This window comes from Scardinius erythrophthalmus (assembly GCF_964197995.2).
Source record: "Scardinius erythrophthalmus genome assembly, chromosome: 6".
Taxonomy (NCBI): Eukaryota; Metazoa; Chordata; class Actinopteri; order Cypriniformes; family Leuciscidae; genus Scardinius; species Scardinius erythrophthalmus.
In genome coordinates, this window is record NC_138226.1 from 1,161,601 (window position 1) to 1,184,868 (window position 23,268).

The 23,268-nt window shown below is 35.3% G+C and overlaps 1 protein-coding gene across 1 annotated transcript in view; it reads left to right on the forward strand.

Moving 5' to 3' along the window:
- Positions 1–23,268, forward strand: part of mospd2 (motile sperm domain containing 2) — a 32,939-nt gene that overhangs the window by 4,307 nt on the left and 5,364 nt on the right. The window contains exons 6-10 of the mRNA XM_081369648.1: positions 6,112–6,172; positions 6,763–6,801; positions 7,027–7,151; positions 8,425–8,598; positions 20,894–21,009. Coding sequence (XP_081225774.1) covers positions 6,112–6,172; positions 6,763–6,801; positions 7,027–7,151; positions 8,425–8,598; positions 20,894–21,009 — 515 coding nt within the window. The remainder of the gene's footprint in view (positions 1–6,111; positions 6,173–6,762; positions 6,802–7,026; positions 7,152–8,424; positions 8,599–20,893; positions 21,010–23,268) is intronic.

Genomic DNA, 23,268 nt, shown 5'->3' on the forward strand with positions numbered 1-23,268 from the left:
ACATTATGTCGAAATAACGAGATATTATGTTGAAATAACATTATTATTAAGTCTTTTTGAATATTTGATTGAATGCTGAATTTTGCGCTTGTTCAATTTAATAAAATCAGGCCTATATATAGCCTATATATAGGCTATACTATTAATAAATTAGCAAAACTTGGCCACAAAATATTTAATATCCAATTAGGCTATTTTAATGATCACAATTAAAGTTTTAATTTTATTAAAACGCGTGCACTGATTTTTATTTATAAAATAGTGTTTTCTGTCAGTGTCTGTGCATGGCAAAGATGAAGTTGACGATCGCCATATTCGTAGAGAAATGCACATAATGGATTACATAAGAGAGTAGCCTATTTCTTTTTGTTTTGAATTATTTCGTTTAAAGACATTTCAAGCTTTGTGTATTTGAGGATGAGATGCGCTCCAGTTAACGTACAATGCAAGTGACCGCTCGGGCGCCTCAATGATTAAATTGTCTATTTTGCATCTTATTCAATCCAGGCAATTGTTTGATGAAAAAATTATTAAAATGAAGATACAATTTATACAAAACGAAATTCACTTTAAAGAAATGCTTTCTACAAAACAAAACTTAATGAAGTGGTCAAAATTATGTCTGACTCACTCCATGTCTCTCTACTCGTGCTGTTCACTTTTCATAATCAACATAGGCAGATGGAAAAAAAATAACATAACATTAACTAAATGCGCTTTTTCAATGGCAGTAGGCTAAAACAGTACATTAGGCCTAGACTCTCTATTTGTAAAGATTGCTGCACATTCATTTAATTCTGAATTTTGCACACACAAGTTGAAAGGCATTTGTTCAAATCAAGTTCACGGATAATTGTGCGTGCATTTATTAATCATTATGATACTAAAATCATAACAAAGTAGGCTATGCTATGTACAAAAAATCAGATGAGCCCAGAATATGAACACAACGTTTAATTACACTTTAAGAATTTTCCTTCCATATAGTAAACCATTATAAGAACGTTTAATTTAATTTAAAAACATCCACATGCCGAGAATCAAGAGCACCATCCCCTGTGTTGTGCGTTTGAAATGTGGCGCTTTTACGATGATGTCATGGCAGTAGAGGCGGCAACTATAACGATCAGTCCCACCCAGTTTGAAGCGGTACTAACTGCAATGGAAAAGCAACCGAGCTAAAGCGAACCGAACCGTGCCGTACCGAGTCGAGTCGTACCACGCAGTGGAAAAGCGAAGCGAGCCGAACCGTTCCGCGCCGAGTCGAACCGTACCGAGCCGAACCGTGCCGTACCATGCAGTGGAAAAGCGCCATATGTGTGTTTACTGTGTATAATTATTTTATATATATAAATACACACATATGCATGTATATATTAAAGAAATATTTGCATGGATATACTGTAATCTATACATAATTTATATATACAGTAGTCAACATTTGAAGTGGATCAAAATCTTTCATCAAAGTTATGCATTAATTTTGTCTTAGGACAACTTTGGTCCACTTCAAATGTTGACTACTGTATATATATAACGCAAGTAGAAATATTTTATATATAAATAACACATTTTTCTTCAATATATACATGCATATGTGTGTATTTATATATATAAAATAATTATACACAGCACACACACACACACACATATATCATGTAAACACAAACTTTTATTTTGGAAGCCATTAATCGTTGCCCAGAACTACAAATATTTAGAGCATTCCTCTTTCAAAAGAACATATATATTGAAGAAATATTTGCATGTACTGTATATATAGTTATACATAATTAATACATTTAAATTATATAAAGTATAAATATTTTATATATAAATAACAAATTTTTCTTAAATATATACGTGCATATGTGTGTATTTATATATACAAAATATACACAGTACATACAAGCAGAACTTTTATTGTGTAAACAAACTTTTATTTTGGATACGATTAATCGTTGCCCAGCACTACAAATAACATTAATATTTAGAGCATTCCTCTTTCAAAAGAACATGAAGCACAAATAATAGTTACTTACCGCCAAATATAATAGTTCAGAATTAGTTTTAGTGTTTTTTTCCCTCCCAGAGTCTGAAGAGTGCATGGATGTTTCTCACATAAACCGATGAAGAAACGTGAACCTCGTTTTGCGTTTGCTCTGATTAGTCTTGGCCGTTCTTGACCCTCTGGCAGTCATTTTAAGGTCATTATCTGTATTATATAAATATGATTACGTGCTGTGCGAGTCGAAGGTGCGGAGGGACAGACGCCCTTCACTGCTTTAACACTTCGCAGATTAACGTGGCCTTTAAATCTCTTCGGTCAATCCAACTCGCTCGCTTAATCCAAGAGAACCTCCCGTCAAACAGCAGATCTCCTCGTCTCATGTTTCTGCCGCAGAAACGGCCAGAGCCACAGCCTAATCAAACCTAATGCCAGAATTACAGCGCGCTTTAATTAATGCTTATCTTATGTGACTGTAAATTGGTTTTGCATGTTAATAATATGAAGGACTGTCATGTGGAAGTGTCTTCATTATGGCGACTAGGGTTTAACGCTTCTCTGTAAAATACAGTCAAACCAAAAATTATTCAGACACTTAGTGCAGTTCTGTTATAAATATGATTTAGAATGTCATAATTTCGACTTTATCTCATAATTGACTGTCATAATTTCATCTTTCTATGTTATAAATATGATTTAGAATGTCATAATTTCGACTTTATCTCATAATTGACTGTCATAATTTCATCTTTCTATGTTATAAATATGATTTAGAATGTCATAATTTCGACTTTATCTCATAATTGACTGTCATAATTTCATCTTTCTATGTTATATGATTTAGAATGTAAATTTCGACTTTATCTCATAATTGACTGTCATAATTTCGATTTTATCTCATAATTGACTGTCATAATTTCGACTTTATCTCATAATTGACTGTCATAATTTCGACTTTCTCATAATTGACTGTCATAATTTCATCTTTCTATGTTATAAATATGATTTAGAATGTCATAATTTCGACTTTTCATCTCGTAATTGACTCAGTATGTCATAATTTTGACTTTTGATGCTATAAATATGACTTAGAATGTCATAATTTCATCTTTCTATGTTATAAATGACTTTGAATGTCATAATTTCAACTTTTCATCTCATAATTGTCTCAATATGTCATAATTTCGACTTTCTATGTTATAAATATGACTTAGAATGTCATAATTTTGACTTTTCATCTCATAATTGTCTCAATATATCATAATTTCGACTTTCTATGTTATAAATATGACTTAGAATGTCATAATTTTGACTTTTCATCTCATAATTGAAATTCAAATGAAATTTGAGAAAAGTTATTAATTTATTGCATATATATATATATATAGCCGCTCTGGAGAAAACAGTGATGTCATCGTCCAGCTCAGCTCAGTTTTCATGTAATGGAGTCAATGCAGGAGATCAATAATATTGATGAATATTAAATTAAATGTCCCCAACTAAGCAAGCCAAAAGCCAAAGTCAACAAAGGCGAAGTTGTTTGCCAAGTAAATAAATCTTGCATATAAAACCCATTCTGTTGTGTTCTTGTAATGATCTTTCATTGAAGAGTCAGTAATGCAAAAGGTTGTTGCTTCCAGGAACGAGTATGGAGAGCAAATGTAAGCGTAAACAACAAACGGAGCTAAAGGTTACTCGAGCGCTCAGTAAACACCAGGGTTGCACAATCTGTTCAGATCAGAAGGACTCACCGGTTGTGCACAGTGTACTAGTCGTGTTGATCAGTGTGTGTGTTCAGTGCTGGTTGAGCTGTATGGGTTAGCGGTTAGATCTGACCCCGTGGTGACCTTTAACAGTTAGTTAACTAATGGATTAATGGCAGCTTTATAGTTTAACATGAGGCAACGGTTTAGTCTTTATGAAGTGGGTCAGTAACAAACACTCTCACTGAAATACATTCCAGTATTCAACAATTCAATGAGAAATGCTTGATATTTTAAATAAATTTGGTGGTAAATTTGGATGTCTTTTTTTTTGTATAATCCCAGTGAATAAAATGCTTTACAAACGAAAACTTTTTTTTTTTAATCTAAAACCTTCTTACCCCAAAATCCATGTTTTATATTATATTTATATTATATTATATTATATATTTACGGCGGTATGAATGGTATAGCAAAATTACAGTATACACCGTCATTTCATCCAGTCAGAGTCCTGCAACGGGTCGGGTACCCGCACAAAAGTGGCTAAAACGGGTGGATTGTGACATTCCTAAAATTAACGGGCGGGGGCGCGGGCGGATAATGAACTCCTTGCGGGCGGGTAACGGATGAAAAATATGTGCAATATTTGTATGTCTAAATTACCATTACACATACGCAAATATGTGTTTTAGTCAGGCCATCCTTAAAAATATTCTTGTTTGCCGTAACCCGACCGACCCTGTCAATTTAGGACCGACCCAATTATTTATTTATTTTTTCCTTTTTAGTCCGACCGACTTGCCGGTAGTGAACTTGTGTTAAGACCTACCGATTTTTTTTTTACTCTTCAAACAACTAATACAAATGCAATAAAATGATATTAATTATATTTTAGTAAGTATTGTGTATATAAATTGCCCATATATAGGCCTACATACAAACATATACGGTCTTTCTTTTAAATAAAAACCGGTGGCGTCATCTATGATTATAAGGGCTGTATGCGAAATGAAACTGAAATCGCGACACTCAGGGCCACGAACCTACAATTAAAACTTTCACAGAGATCTCAAACAGACATTAAAAACACCAAATATTAAGAATTGGCATATCAAGCAAAATAATATTCGATAAATGATCGAAAATCGTAGCCTATCTCCCCCTCCACATGCTCACCGGCAATGCTCCGACGTTAAATTTCTCTGTTCTGTATGTGTTGTAGCCCTGTCATTAAAAACGATTTAGTTTCATATTCATGTTTAAATAAAATAATATATATTTTTTTTTAAATTTCATGTTGATTATATGAAAAGTGAAAAGCATGAATAAGATAAGATGATCCCGAATATCGGGAGACAAATTGGGCAGACATGATTTTGAACATTTCATTAAGTTTGTTTATGTAGAAAACCTTTCTTTAAAGTGAATTTCGTTTCGTATTAATTGTATCTTAATTTTAATCAATGTTTCATCAACCAATTTCTTGGATTAAATAAATAGGCCTAAGAGGTAAATATAGCAGGCAATAATCACGACACGAGGCAGGGCGCGTGAACTTGAGGCTCGTCTCTTAAATGAACCGCAACTCAGCGTATAAGCTACTTGCCTCACATACCTGAGAAATAGTAATCATGAAATGTCTACTTTTAAACAAAACAATAAAAAAAGAAAACAGACTGCTCTCTACTTATGCAATCTGTAATGTGAATTTCTCTCATGGCGCGCTCACTACTGCGAAGATCGCGAGTCAGTCAGCATCGTCAACTTCAACTTTGACACAGAAAACACTTGTTTATTAATAAAAAAATTGAAATGTCTCCTTGATATATTTGACATTAATAATCATTACTTTTCCCAGTTCTTTGTGACAGCTTTTAGGTGCGTTATTGGCAGCGCACCCTATGAACGCCTCCCCACCTCTCCATAGATTTTAGCTTGTGTGTGATTTATCGCGGGCACGGGTCGGGTAACGGGCCGAAAATTAACGGGTCTGGGCGGGTGCGGATTTCATTTTGATATTATGACGGGTGACGGGTCGGATCTGGTGCTGAACTTTGCGGGTACGGGTGGGGGCGGGTCTCCAAAAATGGACCCGTGCAGGACTCTGCATCCAGTTCTATAAATTATAGACATTAAATCAATGAAAAAAATGTAAAACTCCTAGAACCGTTTGGAGAAACATCACGAAATTTGGCACATTTATTGCAAAGGATCTGAACATTATTCACACCAAATTTAGGGTCTCTGCTTAAAACTCTCTAGCGCCACCATCAGCTTAAATTGTGACTTACATTTTTTTTTGGATTATAAATTCTGAATTGGACAAATCCCGCCTGGCAACACAAATCTGCTGTTCTTGACTCTGCGTCTAACGTTCTTTCCCGTGTTTTTCTCTTCTAGGATATGGACTTTGTGAAATACATCATTAACTGCTTCAAAGTGTACTATCCAAAGTTTCTTTGTGAGTGTATTCTGTATATTCAACCTTCTGTTATAGCAGACTTGATGAAAAGCCAATAATTAAATCAAGTGTAATAAATACTAAAAAAAGATTCCAACGTGCTGATAAATTATTGAAATATTGGTAACACTTTACAATAAGGTTCATTAGTTACTAACAATGAGCAACACATTTCTTACAGTATTTATTAATCTTTGTTAATGTTAATAAAAATCCAGCTGTTCATTGTTTGTTCATGTTAGTTCACACTTCACAGTGCATTAACTAATGTTAACAAATACAACCTTTGATTTTAATAACGTATTAGTAAATGCTGAAATCAGTATTAACTAAGATTAATAAATGCTGAAGAAGTATTGTTCATTCTTAGTTTATGTTAACAGAGTAATGAACCTTATTGTAAAGCATTACCGAAATATTAACTTAAAATCTCAGGGGACTTTTTAGCTCAAAGGGATTGGCTGACAGAAATAAGTTTGGGAATCCCTGTATTGTAGAAAGAGATTTCCAAAATGTCCTCATTTTACATATAACTTTCCACAGTCACTTTGTTTGTCTAAACATTTATGTATTTTCTGTTTTAATCACAGCCAAAATGATCATGTACGAGATGCCCTGGATCATGAACGGTGAGTTGTGATTGGTTGATAACTGACAGATCTGAGTAATGATGTTCATTTGTCCTAACTATGAACCATCACTGAACTTACTTAAGACTGGACTGTGACGCTATTATTAAAGTTATCTCTGTATCTTTGTTATCTCTGTAAAGCTGCTTTGAAACACTCTGTACTGTAAAAAGCGCTGTATAACACATGTGACGTGACTTGACTGGCTTGTGTTGTGTGTGGCAGCCGCCTGGAAGATCGTGAAGACGTGGCTCGGCCCTGATGCCATCAGTAAACTCAAGTTCGTCACCAAGAGTGACATCCAGACGTACATCGGCCCCGAACACCTTCCCACGTACATGGGAGGAACGGTACGTTATTATAAGAGGAGGATTACTTTAACTGGGCTTTGGCACAAATGTCACGTCTCCATTTCAATTCACAAGCTAATCTAACTATTAGGGCTGGGCAAAAAAAAAAGATTTTTCGATGAATCGTTTCGATGAAAATCCCTTTTTACAAGATGTAAAATAAGTCTCTGATGTCCCCAGAGTGTGTGCGTGTGTGTGTGCGTGTGTGCGTGTGTGTGTGTGTGTGTGTGTGTGTGTGTGTGTGTGTGTGTGTGTGTGTGTGTGTGAAGTTTTAGCTCAAAATACCCCACAGATATTTTTATAGCATGTTAAAATTGTCTCTTTTTGAGGGTGAGCAAAAACACGCTGTTTTTGTGTCTGTCCCTTTAAATGCAAATGAGCTGCTGCTCCCGGCTCAGGGTGTGGAGCTTCAACAGGTTGTGTGTGTGTGTGTGTGTGTTTGTGTGTGTCAAACACTGATTGAGCGATTACATGAGACATGATTGATTTCAGTAAGTTGTTCTGTATCTTCCTTCTGATGTTCATTCATGATTATTTGCTGCTGTAATTAGTAGTGAAGAGATGATCGGTTCAACAACTGATCTGTCAGCACACATTAAAGAGACGCAAACACACATTTATTGCTTGAATTTTGTTATAAAATTGAAAGTATTTGAAAGCTGAGACTTCTTCATATCAAAAGTAACAAAGCCTAACGCAATTTATTGGATGGGAGGCGCGCTACAAATCATGTTTAGGGAAGAATCAATATTTTCAGCCCAGCCGTAGTGTTAAAGTCCCCCTGTAGTCGATCATTTTATCACTTAAAACTCATCTTTGATCATCAAAATTACATATTTAATTTTTTTCCCTGGGAAAAAAATGTCTTCATGCCTTAAAATATCTTGTATGTAACTCGACACCCTTGCCTCATTTAGTATTCGCGGTTCTATGAATATGCAAATGAGCCCCGCCTCCACTCACTCAGTTCAGAGATCCACTGGTTGACGATCACACGTTGATCTGATTGGTTACAAGGTAGTTTGTGACGTCAGAAACACCAGCGATTTCAAAGCGTGTTTTTGAGACTGTCTTTGGTTCACTGCAGTTTTAAGGAGGAAATACTCAGCAATGCTGTCGACTTATGAACTTACACATGCTTTGTCTTAAAGCAGATTAAAAACACCACATAGACACATAAACAACATTAAAAGCTGGATTTACACCACAGGGGGACTTTAAGTAAAATATGGCTTTAAGATTTGTGGTAATTTTCTTTTGTTTTATCTGATAGGATCAGTTCAAGTACAGTTATCCGCCTCTCCCGGACGACGACTTCCAGTCTCCAATCTGTGAAAACGGTCCAATCGTCAGCGAGGATGAGAGTGACATCAAGGATTTAGAGTCAGACTCCAAAGAAACTCTCGAGTCCAGTTTCAATGCTGAGCAATCCATCAGACCAAAGAAGGTATTCCTCGTTTCCTCACGTCTAGGTCACATTTCCCCCCAAAATCCAAAGAAATTATATTTTGCAAGATTATTTTGCAATGCATTTTACATTTTTGCATCTTTTGAATTAGGCAAAAATAGTGCAATAAACATCAACTTAATTTCTGGCAAAACCTTACAATGCGTTTTTATTTGTTTTTTTTACATGAACTTGAAATTATATTTTGCACGATTTTTTTTTTTTTGCTGCGTTTTTTTGCAACGCACATTTTTTAGATCTTGGTAAAAAAAAAAAGTGCACAAAATATTAGCAATTTTCTGGTGAAACTTTACAATGCGGTTTGTTAACATGAACTAACGATAAACAATACTTCTACAGCATTTATTAATCTTAGTTTGTGTTCTACATTTTCTAATACGTTATTAAAATCAAAAGTTGCATCTGTTAACAGTTAATGCACTGTGAATAACATGAACAAGCAGTGAACAGCTGTATATTTATTAACTAACATTAACAAAGGTAATAAATGCTGTAAACTATATTGCTCATAGTTAGTCCATATTAACTAATGTAAAAAAAAATTATGCAAAATATGATTTATTTTCTTTTGATTTTGAAATGTGGCCCAGACATGCTCCTGATCGGTTTCCTGAGATTTAACTCCTCTATGCCTGATTTACAGCCGTTTCTAACAGTGATTATTTCTTCTGAGCTTCTGTGCATTCTTCTCATACTGATTAAATCATGCAATAACGCATGCATTTGCTTCTAAATCAAAACAACGTCTGTGAGTTCAACTCAAAGCATGCTGATGCTGCGGCTTTAATAACGCGGCCGAGACCTTGTTCTGAAGCTCCACTCTCCCTGTTAATCTCTCGCTGTCTTCTCAGTGAGATGATGATCACGTGTGATCAGGTTAATATCAGGTGAATCGACTCCTAACTGGGGCTGGACAATATTTATAATAAAAATAATAATAAAATGTGTGATGTTTTTTAGCATTATTTAGACAATGTTCAATAAATGTTCAATGATAAATATCAGTATTTTCCCATGTGTTTTTTTTTTTTACTAAAACATTTTAAAAAAGTAATGACAAACAAATCATTTAAGATTTTGTTTTTAACTTTAGCAATAATGCAGCTGATCCACACATTCAGTGTTGATAAAAAAAAAGAAGGCATGAAGCTTGAATAAAACATTTAGATTTTTTGTTTAAAAGCAGAGGCTTTTGTTCTTTGTTTTGATTTATTGCATGTTCAGACTTTCATACAACAAAAGAAAATTATCAAAAACGCTGGCAACTTATTTTTTTTTAAACGGTAATTCATTTTTGTGATTTTCTTTATATGCTTTTATTTTTATGTTTTAGTTTAGTATTAGTTGATTTATTACAAGTTAATGATTTTAATACTTCAACTTAAACATATCAGTTTATTGCCAGGGCAATTTTTTTTTTTTTTTTATGTTTTATTTTTTTTTTTTTTCAAGTTAATAATTTTAGTGCTTCAACTTAAACTTATGTAAGATTATTCTCAAAATTTTTTTTATTTTAATTTAAATTTTTACGTTTTTCAACTATTTATATTTTATTTAATTTTTTTGCAGCTTTATTTAACACATTTTTTAAATAGCTTTATATTTACGATACTAACCCCGTTTCAAAGCGATGCATTGTGCTGTTATCCGTCATCATCACCCAGCTCTGATCTGATCAAATCTTCTGTGCTGTTAGTAGCAGATGTGTTGATTGACGTCACATTGAGCGAACATGCTAATCATGATAGCGACGGCTAATGCGCTCAAACATCTCATTGATCACTGCAGATTCATCATGTGACTCTCTCAAACTCTCAGCATGAGCTCAGGTTCAGATGATTGATTTGTGATTGAGATCTTCACTCATTTTTGAGTTGAAAGGCCCGTTTACACCAAGAAAGATACAGTACTATATTAGCGTCCACACCAACTCACGAATCGAGATATTCTGTTTATTCTGTAAATGCTCAAGCTTTTTAAAGCAGGATGGATTCTGATTGGCTGTAAATGTTTTTTTTGTTCATCAGCTGAAAAAAATCTTTCTGAAAATGATGCCAACGATATCGTTTCTCTGTGCCGTTAGTGTTATTGTTGTACTGTGGACTGCTATTTTTTCATATTTAGAATTATCTTTTTTTAGAACTGTATCTTTATGGTTATAGTTATCGTCCTGGGTGTGAACAGGCCATAAGGCTGCACGATATATTGGGGAAAATATGTATATTGCGATATGGCTTTGTGTGATTGTCAAATCCAGGTAAATATATGCGTTAGCGGTTTCAGAATGCTTTGGCTCATATAAAGTCTCAATTGTGTGTAAAAAGTCAGAATTGTGTGTTATAAAGTCAGAATTGTAAGATATAAAATCAGAATTGCGTGTTATAAAGTCAGAATTGCAAGATATAAAGTCAGAATTGCGAGATATAAAGTCAGAATTGCGTGTTATAAAGTCAGAATTGCTTGTTATAAAGTCAGAATTGCGTGATATAAAGTCAGAATTGCGTGATATAAAGTCAGAACTGCGAGATATAAAGTCAGAATTGGGTGATATAAAGTCAGAATTGCGAGTTATAAAGTCAGAATTGCTTGTTATAAAGTCAGAACTGCGAGATATAAAGTCAGAATTGCGAGATATAAAGTCAGAATTGGGTGATATAAAGTCAGAATTGGGTGATATAAAGTCAGAATTGCGAGTTATAAAGTCAGAATTGCTTGTTATAAAGTCAGAATTGCGAGATATAAAGTCAGAATTGCGAGATATAAAGTCAGAATTGCGAGTTATAAAGTCAGAATTGCGAGATATAAAGTCAGAATTGGGTGATATAAAGTCAGAATTGCTTGTTATAAAGTCAGAATTGCGAGATATAAAGTCAGAATTACGTGATATAAAGTCAGAATTGCGAGTTATAAAGTCAGAATTGCTTGTTATAAAGTCAGAATTGCGAGATATAAAGTCAGAATTGGGTGATATAAAGTCAGAATTGCGAGTTATAAAGTCAGAATTGCTTGTTATAAAGTCAGAATTGCGAGATATAAAGTCAGAATTACGTGATATAAAGTCAGAATTGCGAGTTATAAAGTCAGAATTGCTTGTTATAAAGTCAGAATTGCGAGATATAAAGTCAGAATTGGGTGATATAAAGTCAGAATTGCGAGTTATAAAGTCAGAATTGCTCGTTATAAAGTCAGAATTGCGAGATATAAAGTCAGAATTGCGAGATATAAAGTCAGAATTGGGTGATATAAAGTCAGAATTGCGAGTTATAAAGTCAGAATTGCTTGTTATAAAGTCAGAATTGCGAGATATAAAGTCAGAATTGCGTGATATAAAGTCAGAATTGCGAGATATAAAGTCAGAATTGGGTGATATAAAGTCAGAATTGCGTGATATAAAGTCAGAATTGGGTGATATAAAGTCAATATTACGTGTTATAAAGTCAGAATTGCGAGTTATAAAGTCAGAATTGCTTGTTATAAAGTCAGAATTGCGAGATATAAAGTCAGAATTGCGTGATATAAAGTCAGAATTGTGAGATATAAAGTCAGAATTGCGTGTTATAAAGTCAGAATTGCGTGATATAAAGTCAGAATTGCGTGTTATAAAGTCAGAATTGCGTGATATAAAGTCAGAATTGGGTGATATAAAGTCAATATTACGTGTTATAAAGTCAGAATTGCGTAATATAAAGTCGCAATTGCAAGTTATAAAGTCAGAATTGCGTGATATAAAGTCAGAATTGTGTGATAGTCGCAATTGCATGTTATAAAGTCGCAATTGCAAGTTATAAAGTCAGAATTGTGTGATATAGTCGCAATTTGTGTGATAGTCGCAATTGCGTGTTATAAAGTCACAATTGCGAGTTATAAAGTCTTGAATTGCGTTATATAAAGTCAGAATTGACTTTATAAAGTTGCAATTGCGTGTAATAGTCAATTGCGTGTAATAGTCAATTGCGTGAAAGTCAGAATTGCGTGAAAGTCAGAATTGCTTGTTATAAAGTCGCAATTGCGAGTTATAAAGTCAGAATTGTGTGTAATAGTCAGAATTGCGTGAAATAGTCGCAATTGCGAGTTATAAAGTCAGAATTGTGTTATATAAAGTCACAATTGCGTGTAATAGTCAGAATTGCGTGAAATAGTCGCAATTGCGAGTTATAAAGTCAGAACTGTGTGATATAAAGTCAGAATTGTGTGATATAGTCGCAATTGCGTGTTATAAAGTCAGAATTGCGTGATATAAAGTCAGAATTGCTTGTTATAAAGTCGCAATTGCGTGTTATAAAGTCAGAATTGTGCGATAGTCGCAATTGCGTGTTATAAAGTCAGAATTGCGTGTTATAAAGTCAGAATTGTGTGTTAAAGTCAGAATTGTGTGAAAGTCAGAATTGCTTGTTATAAAGTCGCAATTGCGTGTTATAAAGTCAGAATTGTGCGATAGTTGCAATTGCGTGTTATAAAGTCAGAATTGCGTGTTATAAAGTCAGAATTGTGTGTTAAAGTCAGAATTGTGTGAAAGTCAGAATTGCTTGTTATAAAGTAGCAATTGCCTGTTATAAAGTCAGAATTGCGTGTTATAAAGTCAGAATTGTGTGTTAAAGTCAGAATTGTGTGAAAGTCAGAATTGCTTGTTATAAAGTCGCAATTGCGTGTTATAAAGTCAGAATTGTGCGATAGTCGCAATTGCGTGTTATAAAGTCAGAATTGCGTGTTATAAAGTCAGAATTGTGTGTTAAAGTCAGAATTGTGTGAAAGTCAGAATTGCTTGTTATAAAGTCGCAATTGCGTGTTATAAAGTCAGAATTGTGCGATAGTTGCAATTGCGTGTTATAAAGTCAGAATTGCGTGTTATAAAGTCAGAATTGTGTGTTAAAGTCAGAATTGTGTGAAAGTCAGAATTGCTTGTTATAAAGTCGCAATTGCGTGTTATAAAGTCAGAATTGTGCGATAGTCGCAATTGCGTGTTATAAAGTCAGAATTGTGCGATAGTCGCAATTGCGTGTTATAAAGTCAGAATTGCGTGTTATAAAGTCAGAATTGTGTTAAAGTCAGAATTGCGTGATATAAAGTCAGAATTGCTTGTTATAAAGTCAGAATTGTGTGTTAAAGTCAGAATTGTGTTAAAGTCAGAATTGCTTGTTATAAAGTCAGAATTGCGTGTTATAAAGTCAGAATTGTGTTAAAGTCAGAATTGCGTGATATAAAGTCAGAATTGCGTGTTATAAAGTTAGAATTGTGTGTTAAAGTCAGAATTGCGTGTTATAAAGTCGCAATTGCGTGTTATAAAGTCAGAATTGTGCGATAGTCGCAATTGCGTGTTATAAAGTCAGAATTGCGTGTTATAAAGTTAGAATTGTGTGAAAGTCAGAATTGCGTGTTATAAAGTCGCAATTGCGTGTTATAAAGTCAGAATTGTGCGATAGTCGCAATTGCGTGTTATAAAGTCAGAATTGCGTGTTATAAAGTTAGGATTGTGTTAAAGTCAGAATTGCGTGATATAAAATCAGAATTGCTTGTTATAAAGTCGCAATTGCGTGTTATAAAGTCAGAATTGTGCGATAGTCGCAATTGCGTGTTATAAAGTCAGAATTGCGTGTTATAAAGTCAGAATTGTGTGTTAAAGTCAGAATTGTGTGAAAGTCAGAATTGCTTGTTATAAAGTCAGAATTGCTTGTTATAAAGTCACAATTGCGAGTTATAAAGTCTTGAATTGCGTTATATAAAGTCAGAATTGACTTTATAAAGTCGCAATTGCGTGTAATAGTCAATTGCGTGTAATAGTCAATTGCGTGAAAGTCAGAATTGCGTGAAAGTCAGAATTGCTTGTTATAAAGTCGCAATTGCGAGTTATAAAGTCAGAATTGTGTGTAATAGTCAGAATTGCGTGAAATAGTCGCAATTGCGAGTTATAAAGTCAGAATTGTGTTATATAAAGTCACAATTGCGTGTAATAGTCAGAATTGCGTGAAATAGTCGCAATTGCGAGTTATAAAGTCAGAACTGTGTGATATAAAGTCAGAATTGTGTGATATAGTCGCAATTGCGTGTTATAAAGTCAGAATTGCGTGATATAAAGTCAGAATTGCTTGTTATAAAGTCGCAATTGCGTGTTATAAAGTCAGAATTGTGCGATAGTCGCAATTGCGTGTTATAAAGTCAGAATTGCGTGTTATAAAGTCAGAATTGTGTGTTAAAGTCAGAATTGTGTGAAAGTCAGAATTGCTTGTTATAAAGTCGCAATTGCGTGTTATAAAGTCAGAATTGTGCGATAGTCGCAATTGCGTGTTATAAAGTCAGAATTTTGTGTTAAAGTCAGAATTGTGTGAAAGTCAGAATTGCTTGTTATAAAGTCGCAATTGCGTGTTATAAAGTCAGAATTGCGTGTTATAAAGTCAGAATTGTGTGTTAAAGTCAGAATTGTGTGAAAGTCAGAATTGCTTGTTATAAAGTCGCAATTGCGTGTTATAAAGTCAGAATTGTGCGATAGTCGCAATTGCGTGTTATAAAGTCAGAATTGCGTGTTATAAAGTCAGAATTGTGTTAAAGTCAGAATTGCGTGATATAAAGTCAGAATTGCTTGTTATAAAGTCAGAATTGTGTGTTAAAGTCAGAATTGTGTTAAAGTCAGAATTGCTTGTTATAAAGTCAGAATTGCGTGTTATAAAGTCAGAATTGTGTTAAAGTCAGAATTGTGTGATATAAAGTCAGAATTGCGTGTTATAAAGTTAGAATTGTGTGTTAAAGTCAGAATTGTGTGAAAGTCAGAATTGCGTGTTATAAAGTCGCAATTGCGTGTTATAAAGTCAGAATTGTGCGATAGTCGCAATTGCGTGTTATAAAGTCAGAATTGTGCGATAGTCGCAATTGCGTGTTATAAAGTCAGAATTGCGTGTTATAAAGTTAGGATTGTGTTAAAGTCAGAATTGCGTGATATAAAGTCAGAATTGCTTGTTATAAAGTCGCAATTGCGTGTTATAAAGTCAGAATTGTGCGATAGTCGCAATTGCGTGTTATAAAGTCAGAATTGCGTGTTATAAAGTCAGAATTGTGTGTTAAAGTCAGAATTGTGTGAAAGTCAGAATTGCTTGTTATAAAGTCACAATTGCGTGTTATAAAGTCAGAATTGTGCGATAGTCGCAATTGCGTGTTATAAAGTCAGAATTGCGTGTTATAAAGTCAGAATTGTGTGTTAAAGTCAGAATTGTGTGAGTCAGAATTGCTTGTTATAAAGTCACAATTGCATGTTATAAAGTCAGAATTGTGCGATAGTCGCAATTGCGTGTTATAAAGTCAGAATTGCGTGTTATAAAGTCAGAATTGTGTGTTAAAGTCAGAATTGTGTGAAAGTCAGAATTGCTTGTTATAAAGTCACAATTGCGTGTTATAAAGTCAGAATTGTGCGATAGTCGCAATTGCGTGTTATAAAGTCAGAATTGCGTGTTATAAAGTCAGAATTGTGTGTTAAAGTCAGAATTGTGTGAGTCAGAATTGCTTGTTATAAAGTCACAATTGCATGTTATAAAGTCAGAATTGTGTGATAGTCGCAATTGCGTGTTATAAAGTCAGAATTGCGTGTTATAAAGTCAGAATTGTGTGTTAAAGTCAGAATTGTGTGAAAGTCAGAATTGCTTGTTATAAAGTCGCAATTGCGTGTTATAAAGTCAGAATTGCGTGTTATAAAGTCAGAATTGTGTGTTAAAGTCAGAATTGTGTGAAAGTCAGAATTGCTTGTTATAAAGTCACAATTGCGTGTTATAAAGTCAGAATTGTGTGATAGTCGCAATTGCGTGTTATAAAGTCAGAATTGTGTGTTAAAGTCAGAATTGTGTGAAAGTCAGAATTGCTTGTTATAAAGTCGCAATTGCGTGTTATAAAGTCAGAATTGTGTGATAAACTTAGAATTGTGTGATATAAAGTTGCAATTGCGTGTTATAAAGTCACAATTGCGTGTTATAAAGTTTCAATTGCGTGTTATAAAGTCAGAATTGTGTGATAGTCGCAATTGCGTGTTATAAAGTCAGAATTGTGTGATAGTCGCAATTGCGTGTTATAAAGTTAGAATTGTGTGTTAAAGTCAGAATTGTGTGAAAGTCAGAATTGTTTGTTATAAAGTCGCAATTGCGTGTTATAAAGTCAGAATTGTGTGATAAACTTAGAATTTTGTGATATAAAGTTGCAATTGCGTGTTATAAAGTCACAATTGCGTGTTATAAAGTCACAATTGCGTGTTATAAAGTCAGAATTGTGTGATAGTCGCAATTGCGTGTTGTAAAGTATAGTCAACTGTATATTCATGTATATTCATTTCGCAATATATAATCGCAGAAAAGCAAAACATCGCAAAGTCAGTTTTCCCCAGTATCGTGCAGCTCTAATCAACTCCGATGTAAAATCCCGTCATTCTCCACAGAGCAACTGATTCTCGACTGCAAGTTTCCTAACATTATATTTTGCTTCGAATCAAAGGTTCATGTTTGATTTGATTCCCGGCTTTTAACTCTTTTTTCCATAAGAATTTGGAGGATTCCTCAATGCGCTGCGTTTTCCTCGAGCATGTGTTTCTGATGTCCCTCTCTGTCTGTGTGTCTAAAACAAGGACGGGTAAGACATTGTAGATGTTTCTACACCCTCAAGTGCCTGAAGTTTCCAGAGCGAAACCAGATTCATCCGTCCATCCCATTTCAACTCCATTCAAGACGCTCGTGTTTGTTCAACGCTCCCGTTTCAGATGTTTTAAAGCATTTCAGAGGCATTGCACATGATTTTAATCACTTCCATTGATTTCTCTTTAACAAACTACCGTCTGGTTACGGGGTTTGTTCACTTTGATCAATCAAAGATAAATTAATTTTTTTTTGTTGCAGTTTTACATTGTTATTTTTGTGTTCTGATGTTAAACTCATAAGGGCTCAAACACACTAAAGTCTGCTGTTGTCGGAGATCGAGAACCGGTCCTTGAGCATCTGCGTTTCTGAATCTACAAGTCAAGTCAGCTTTATTTCTACAGCGAAAATATCTTGCAAAATTAGTCAATTATGAAACCATTTAGATTCATTTCAATCTGCAACGTCACAGAAAATGAAAATGTTTTATCTGAGACGCGAGTCTGAATCAAATGTGTAAAAAGAGATCCTGCACAATCCTGGATAAATTGAGAATAACGAATTTGATGTGATTCTCCCATGATTCTGAACAGACAACAAAATAACATGTAATTTACTAGAGGTTCTGACAAAATGTTCATTGCTAGTCATTTAGAAAATGTTTAATTAATTTGAATGAATGATTCAGAGACTCACTCAAATCCTTGTTTCATTACTGGATGAATCAGCGTTTTTGAACGAATCTCTTGAATGAATGATTCAATGACTCACTCAAATACTTGTTTCATTACTGGATGAATCAGTGTTTTTGAACGAATCTCTTGAATGAATGATTCAATGACTCACTCAAATACTTGTTTCATTACTGGATGAATCAGTGTTTTTGAACGAATCTCTTGAATGAATGATTCAATGACTCACTCAAATACTTGTTTCATTACTGGATGAATCAGTGTTTTTGAACGAATCTCTTGAATGAATGATTCAATGACTCACTCCAATACTTGTTTCATTACTGGATGAATCAGTGTTTTTGAACGAATCTCTTGAATGAATGATTCAATGACTCACTCAAATACTTGTTTCATTACTGGATGAATCAGTGTTTTTGAACAAATCTCTTGAATGAATGATTCAATGACTCACTCAAATACTTGTTTCATTACTGGATGAATCAGCGTTTTTGAACGAATCTCTTGAATGAATGATTCGATTACCCGCTACTTTCTTTCATCTGTGGAAAACAAAAGATGATATTTCAAAAACATCTTGGTGTTTTTCGTCCAAATAATGAAAGTAATTGAAGTGTTGTTTGAACCTCAAATTTCTTCAAAATATCTGTATTTTTATTTAAAATGAACGCTTTAAGACTCAAAAGACTTAAATCAGTGTAGTTACCGATTCTTCTTATGAACGCATGTAGTTAAACATACTCAGAGCGAAGATTTTTTTTAATAAATAATGCTTAAAAAATAGAATACAGTAAAAACCAATTAATGCTTGTTAAAAAAAATACTCTAAAAGCATAATTCTGGTTCCTCAAACACAATTATGGTTACATTTCCTGAGTCTGACTGTCAGAAACTCAGCGAATCAGTGGATTCCAGGCCGTAGAGGGATAAACTGTGGGTTTTGTGGACAGATTCAGTGCTTTCAGAAACGCAGCTGATCTCCCGCTGACGCGACGAGTGTGTCGGAGCCCTGAGAGCGCACCACTGTCATGTGACTGCCTTCTTCATTACTGTATCGTTATGATAATTAACCATTTCTAACACTCAAGCGTCTGTGTCTCCAGCTACTGTTAGTATAGCACTAACACTCCGTCCAGGTGAAGATGAATGTGACTTTTACACATTTTTAACATTTCATATATTAGATCTGTTTTTATTTAGAAAATGTTTGTTCTTATTATGAGTGATTTTTCTGATCGATACTGTGATTCAATACTGAGTGTTTGCCAAAGATGGATATATATATATATATAATACAATATAATCATTTCATCACTAATGATCAATTAACAGGTAACACTTTAGGTTCACATTAGTTAACATGAACTAGCAATAGTTCTGTTAATTCCAAAATTGATGAATATTTGATTAAAATCAGAAGTTGTGTCTGTTAATATTGTTTAATGAACTAACTATGATCAGCTTGAGTGTTTTAACTAAACACTGTAACCAACATTAACTAATGGGATCTTACTGTAAAAGAGTTACCAATAAATGATGATTGGTTGATTTGCTGACGTACTGTAAGATGTAATCTTGTGTGGAAACATTTCATGTAATCTAGTTCAGCTGTTTAATTCTTTACATTTTCAATCAAACACTGAATAAAGTCCAGAACATTTCAAATCAAGCCTGCCTGTTCAATCGATGTGACCTTTGACCGTTTAACCCCCGACACACTGCATCTGTGGTTCGGTCACGCCAACATTCGATTCAACTTTGTTTCACACACTTCTGCAGCACGAGCCCAAAGAAAGTGTGTGTTCAGCAGTTTCGCTTCTCCCACGTGTGTGTGTGTGTGTGTGTGTGTGTGTGTGTCTGTCTGTCTGTGTGTGTCTGTGTGTGTGTGTGTGTGTGTGTGTGTGTGTGTGTGTGTGTGTGTGTGTGTGTGTGTCTGTGTGTGTGTCTGTGTGTGTGTCTGTGTGTGTGTCTGTGTGTGTGTGTGTGTCTGTGTGTGTGTGTGTGTGTGTGTTCGGCTCGAGACTGAAGTGGAGAAAAGTTCCTGCAAGGGTTAAGTGGTGTGTGTGTGAAGTCACATGACATGAGGGCGTGTTCACATTGGCCCTTTGTTCTGTGTTGCTGATCCTATTGGGAATCACGTTGTGTTGCTGCTCATGTGTGTAAAGTTGTGTCCTGCTTAACTCTGTGGCATTTCATCTACTCTCCATAACTCGAATTAAACATTTTGCTTTATATGCAAAAAAAAAAAAGCACAGAAAAACAAAAAGCTGACAGGAAAAAGTAAACTTTTACCATTACAGTTATCAAATATTTGGTTGGTTCTCTCTTATTTTTGCATGTGCCAGAAATGTGTCTCGTTCCATTGCGTTATCACTAATAAAACAATCGACCGCAAACACAACTACGCAATATGACGACAAGATCTATAATAATATTTGAATGAAGGGTGAAGACGGACGTCAGTAATTGCATAAATGTTGCTACTCAAATTATATATTTAAGATCAACAACAACATGTTTGACAAATGAATTGCACTGTTTAATATACAAAACATTAATTTCCAGATAAATAAATAATGAATACCATAATATAAAATCATAAAACCATTGAAATTAGCATAATGTTTGACTTTAGTGATGCATTGATCATTGATCTCATTGGTATTTACTTGTTGCTTAACTGTTTTTTTTGTTGCCATAACTTTCATTAAAAATGAAAAGCACATTTATCTATTAATTTTTTTTTACATATATATATATATATATATATATATATATATATAGTTATCTGCATTGTAAGCCTCTCTTTAAATGTCTTCCTTTTGTATGATTTCTTGATTGTAAAATGTTAAAGTTCATCAGTTTGTTGATTTTTTGCACATTTGAACACATTCATGCGCCACAAGCGGACCTGATGTCATGCATTTCCATTATTATCACATTCTGAAAATACAAAGCATCCTCATGTTCTGTGTTTCACAGGTGAACTTCATTGAAGACGGTCAAAGGTCAGATGATCTCGACCGAGGAGAACCTGGACGACTGAGGGGGGCGAGAAAACCCACAACCACTTTCAAGGGCACATTACTTCACATCAGGTACACACTGCACACTACACACTACACTACACTGCACACTACACACTACAGACTACACACTACAGACTACACACTGCAGACTACACACTGCAGACTACACACTACACTACACTGCACACTACACACTACACACTGCACACTACACACTACACTACACTACACACTGCACACTACACACTGCAGACTACACACTGCACACTACACACTGCACACTACACACTACACACTGCACACTGCAGACTACACACTGCAGACTACACACTGCACACTACACACTGCACACTACACACTACACACTGCACACTACACACTACACACTGCACACTACACACTACACACTGCACACTACACACTGCAGACTACACACTGCAGACTACACACTACACTACACTGCACACTACACACTACACACTGCACACTACACTACACTACACACTGCACACTACACACTACACACTGCAGACTACACACTGCAGACTACACACTACACACTGCAGACTACACACTGCAGACTACACACTACACTACACTACACACTGCACACTACACACTGCAGACTACACACTGCACACTACACACTACACTACACACTGCACACTACACACTGCACACTACACACTACACACTGCAGACTACACACTGCAGACTACACACTACACTACACTACACACTGCACACTACACACTGCAGACTACACACTGCACACTACACACTACACACTGCAGACTACACACTGCAGACTACACACTACACTACACTACACACTGCACACTACACACTGCAGACTACACACTGCACACTACACACTACACACTGCAGACTACACACTGCAGACTACACACTACACTGCACACTGCAGACTACACACTGCAGACTACACACTACAGACTGCACACTACACACTGCGCACTACACACTGCGCACTACACACTCAACACTGCACACTACACTACACACTGCGCACTACACACTGCGCACTACACACTCAACACTGCACACTACACTACACACTGCAGACTACACACTGCAGACTACACACTACACTACACACTGCAGACTACACACTACAGACTGCACACTGCACACTACACACTGCACACTACACACTGCAGACTACACACTGCACACTACAGACTACACACTGCACACTACACACTGCAGACCACACACTGCACTCTACACACTGCACACTACACACTGCACTCTACACACTGCACACTACACACTGCAGACTACACACTGCAGACTACACACTACACTGCACACTGCAGACTACACACTGCAGACTACACACTACAGACTGCACACTACACACTGCGCACTACACACTGCGCACTACACACTCAACACTGCACACTACACTACACACTACACACTGCGCACTACACACTGCGCACTACACACTCAACACTGCACACTACACACTACACACTGCAGACTACACACTACAGACTACACACTGCACACCACACACTGCACACTACACACTGCAGACTACACACTGCACACTACACACTACACACTGCAGACTACACACTGCACACTACAGACTACACACTGCACACTACACACTACACACTGCAGACTACACACTGCACTCTACACACTGCACACTGCGCTCGCGTTCAGGGAAAATACTGTCACAATCTACTTAAAATAATCAATGCATGTTTTACTAAAGTAAGAGTCATATTTAATCATTTTCATTTATATGCACCAATATCACAATAAATAGTCATGAACAGCAATATTTATAGGGATCCACCGATAGGAACATTTTGGCCGATACCGATAACTGATAATTCTTTATATTTAAAAGCCGATAACCGATATATCGGCCGATAAATGTAAATCAAAATTTGTGTCATTTTTGAGAGCCTGATTACAAAAGCAAAAGTCTCACCAGTAAAAGCGACACTCAAACACATAATTATAATGATGTTCTTATAATATTATGTAGCCGATATGACGGACTGTTGCACTTTACTGTATTTTCCTTTTCTGAAGTGATTCCAATCATATTTCAAGCAATTCAAAGCCATCATGATGAACAGTCGCATCTGAAGAGTCTCAGCTGAAGGACATAATACAGTATTTATCGGCTTTAATATATCAGACAAATTTTCCTATTGGGCTGATAATGATAACATTAAAAATGAACCGATATCGGCCGATACCGATATAGTGGCCGACATATCGTGCGTCCCTAAATATTTACAATATATGAAAAATGACACATGGAGATTTCAGAGAACATTT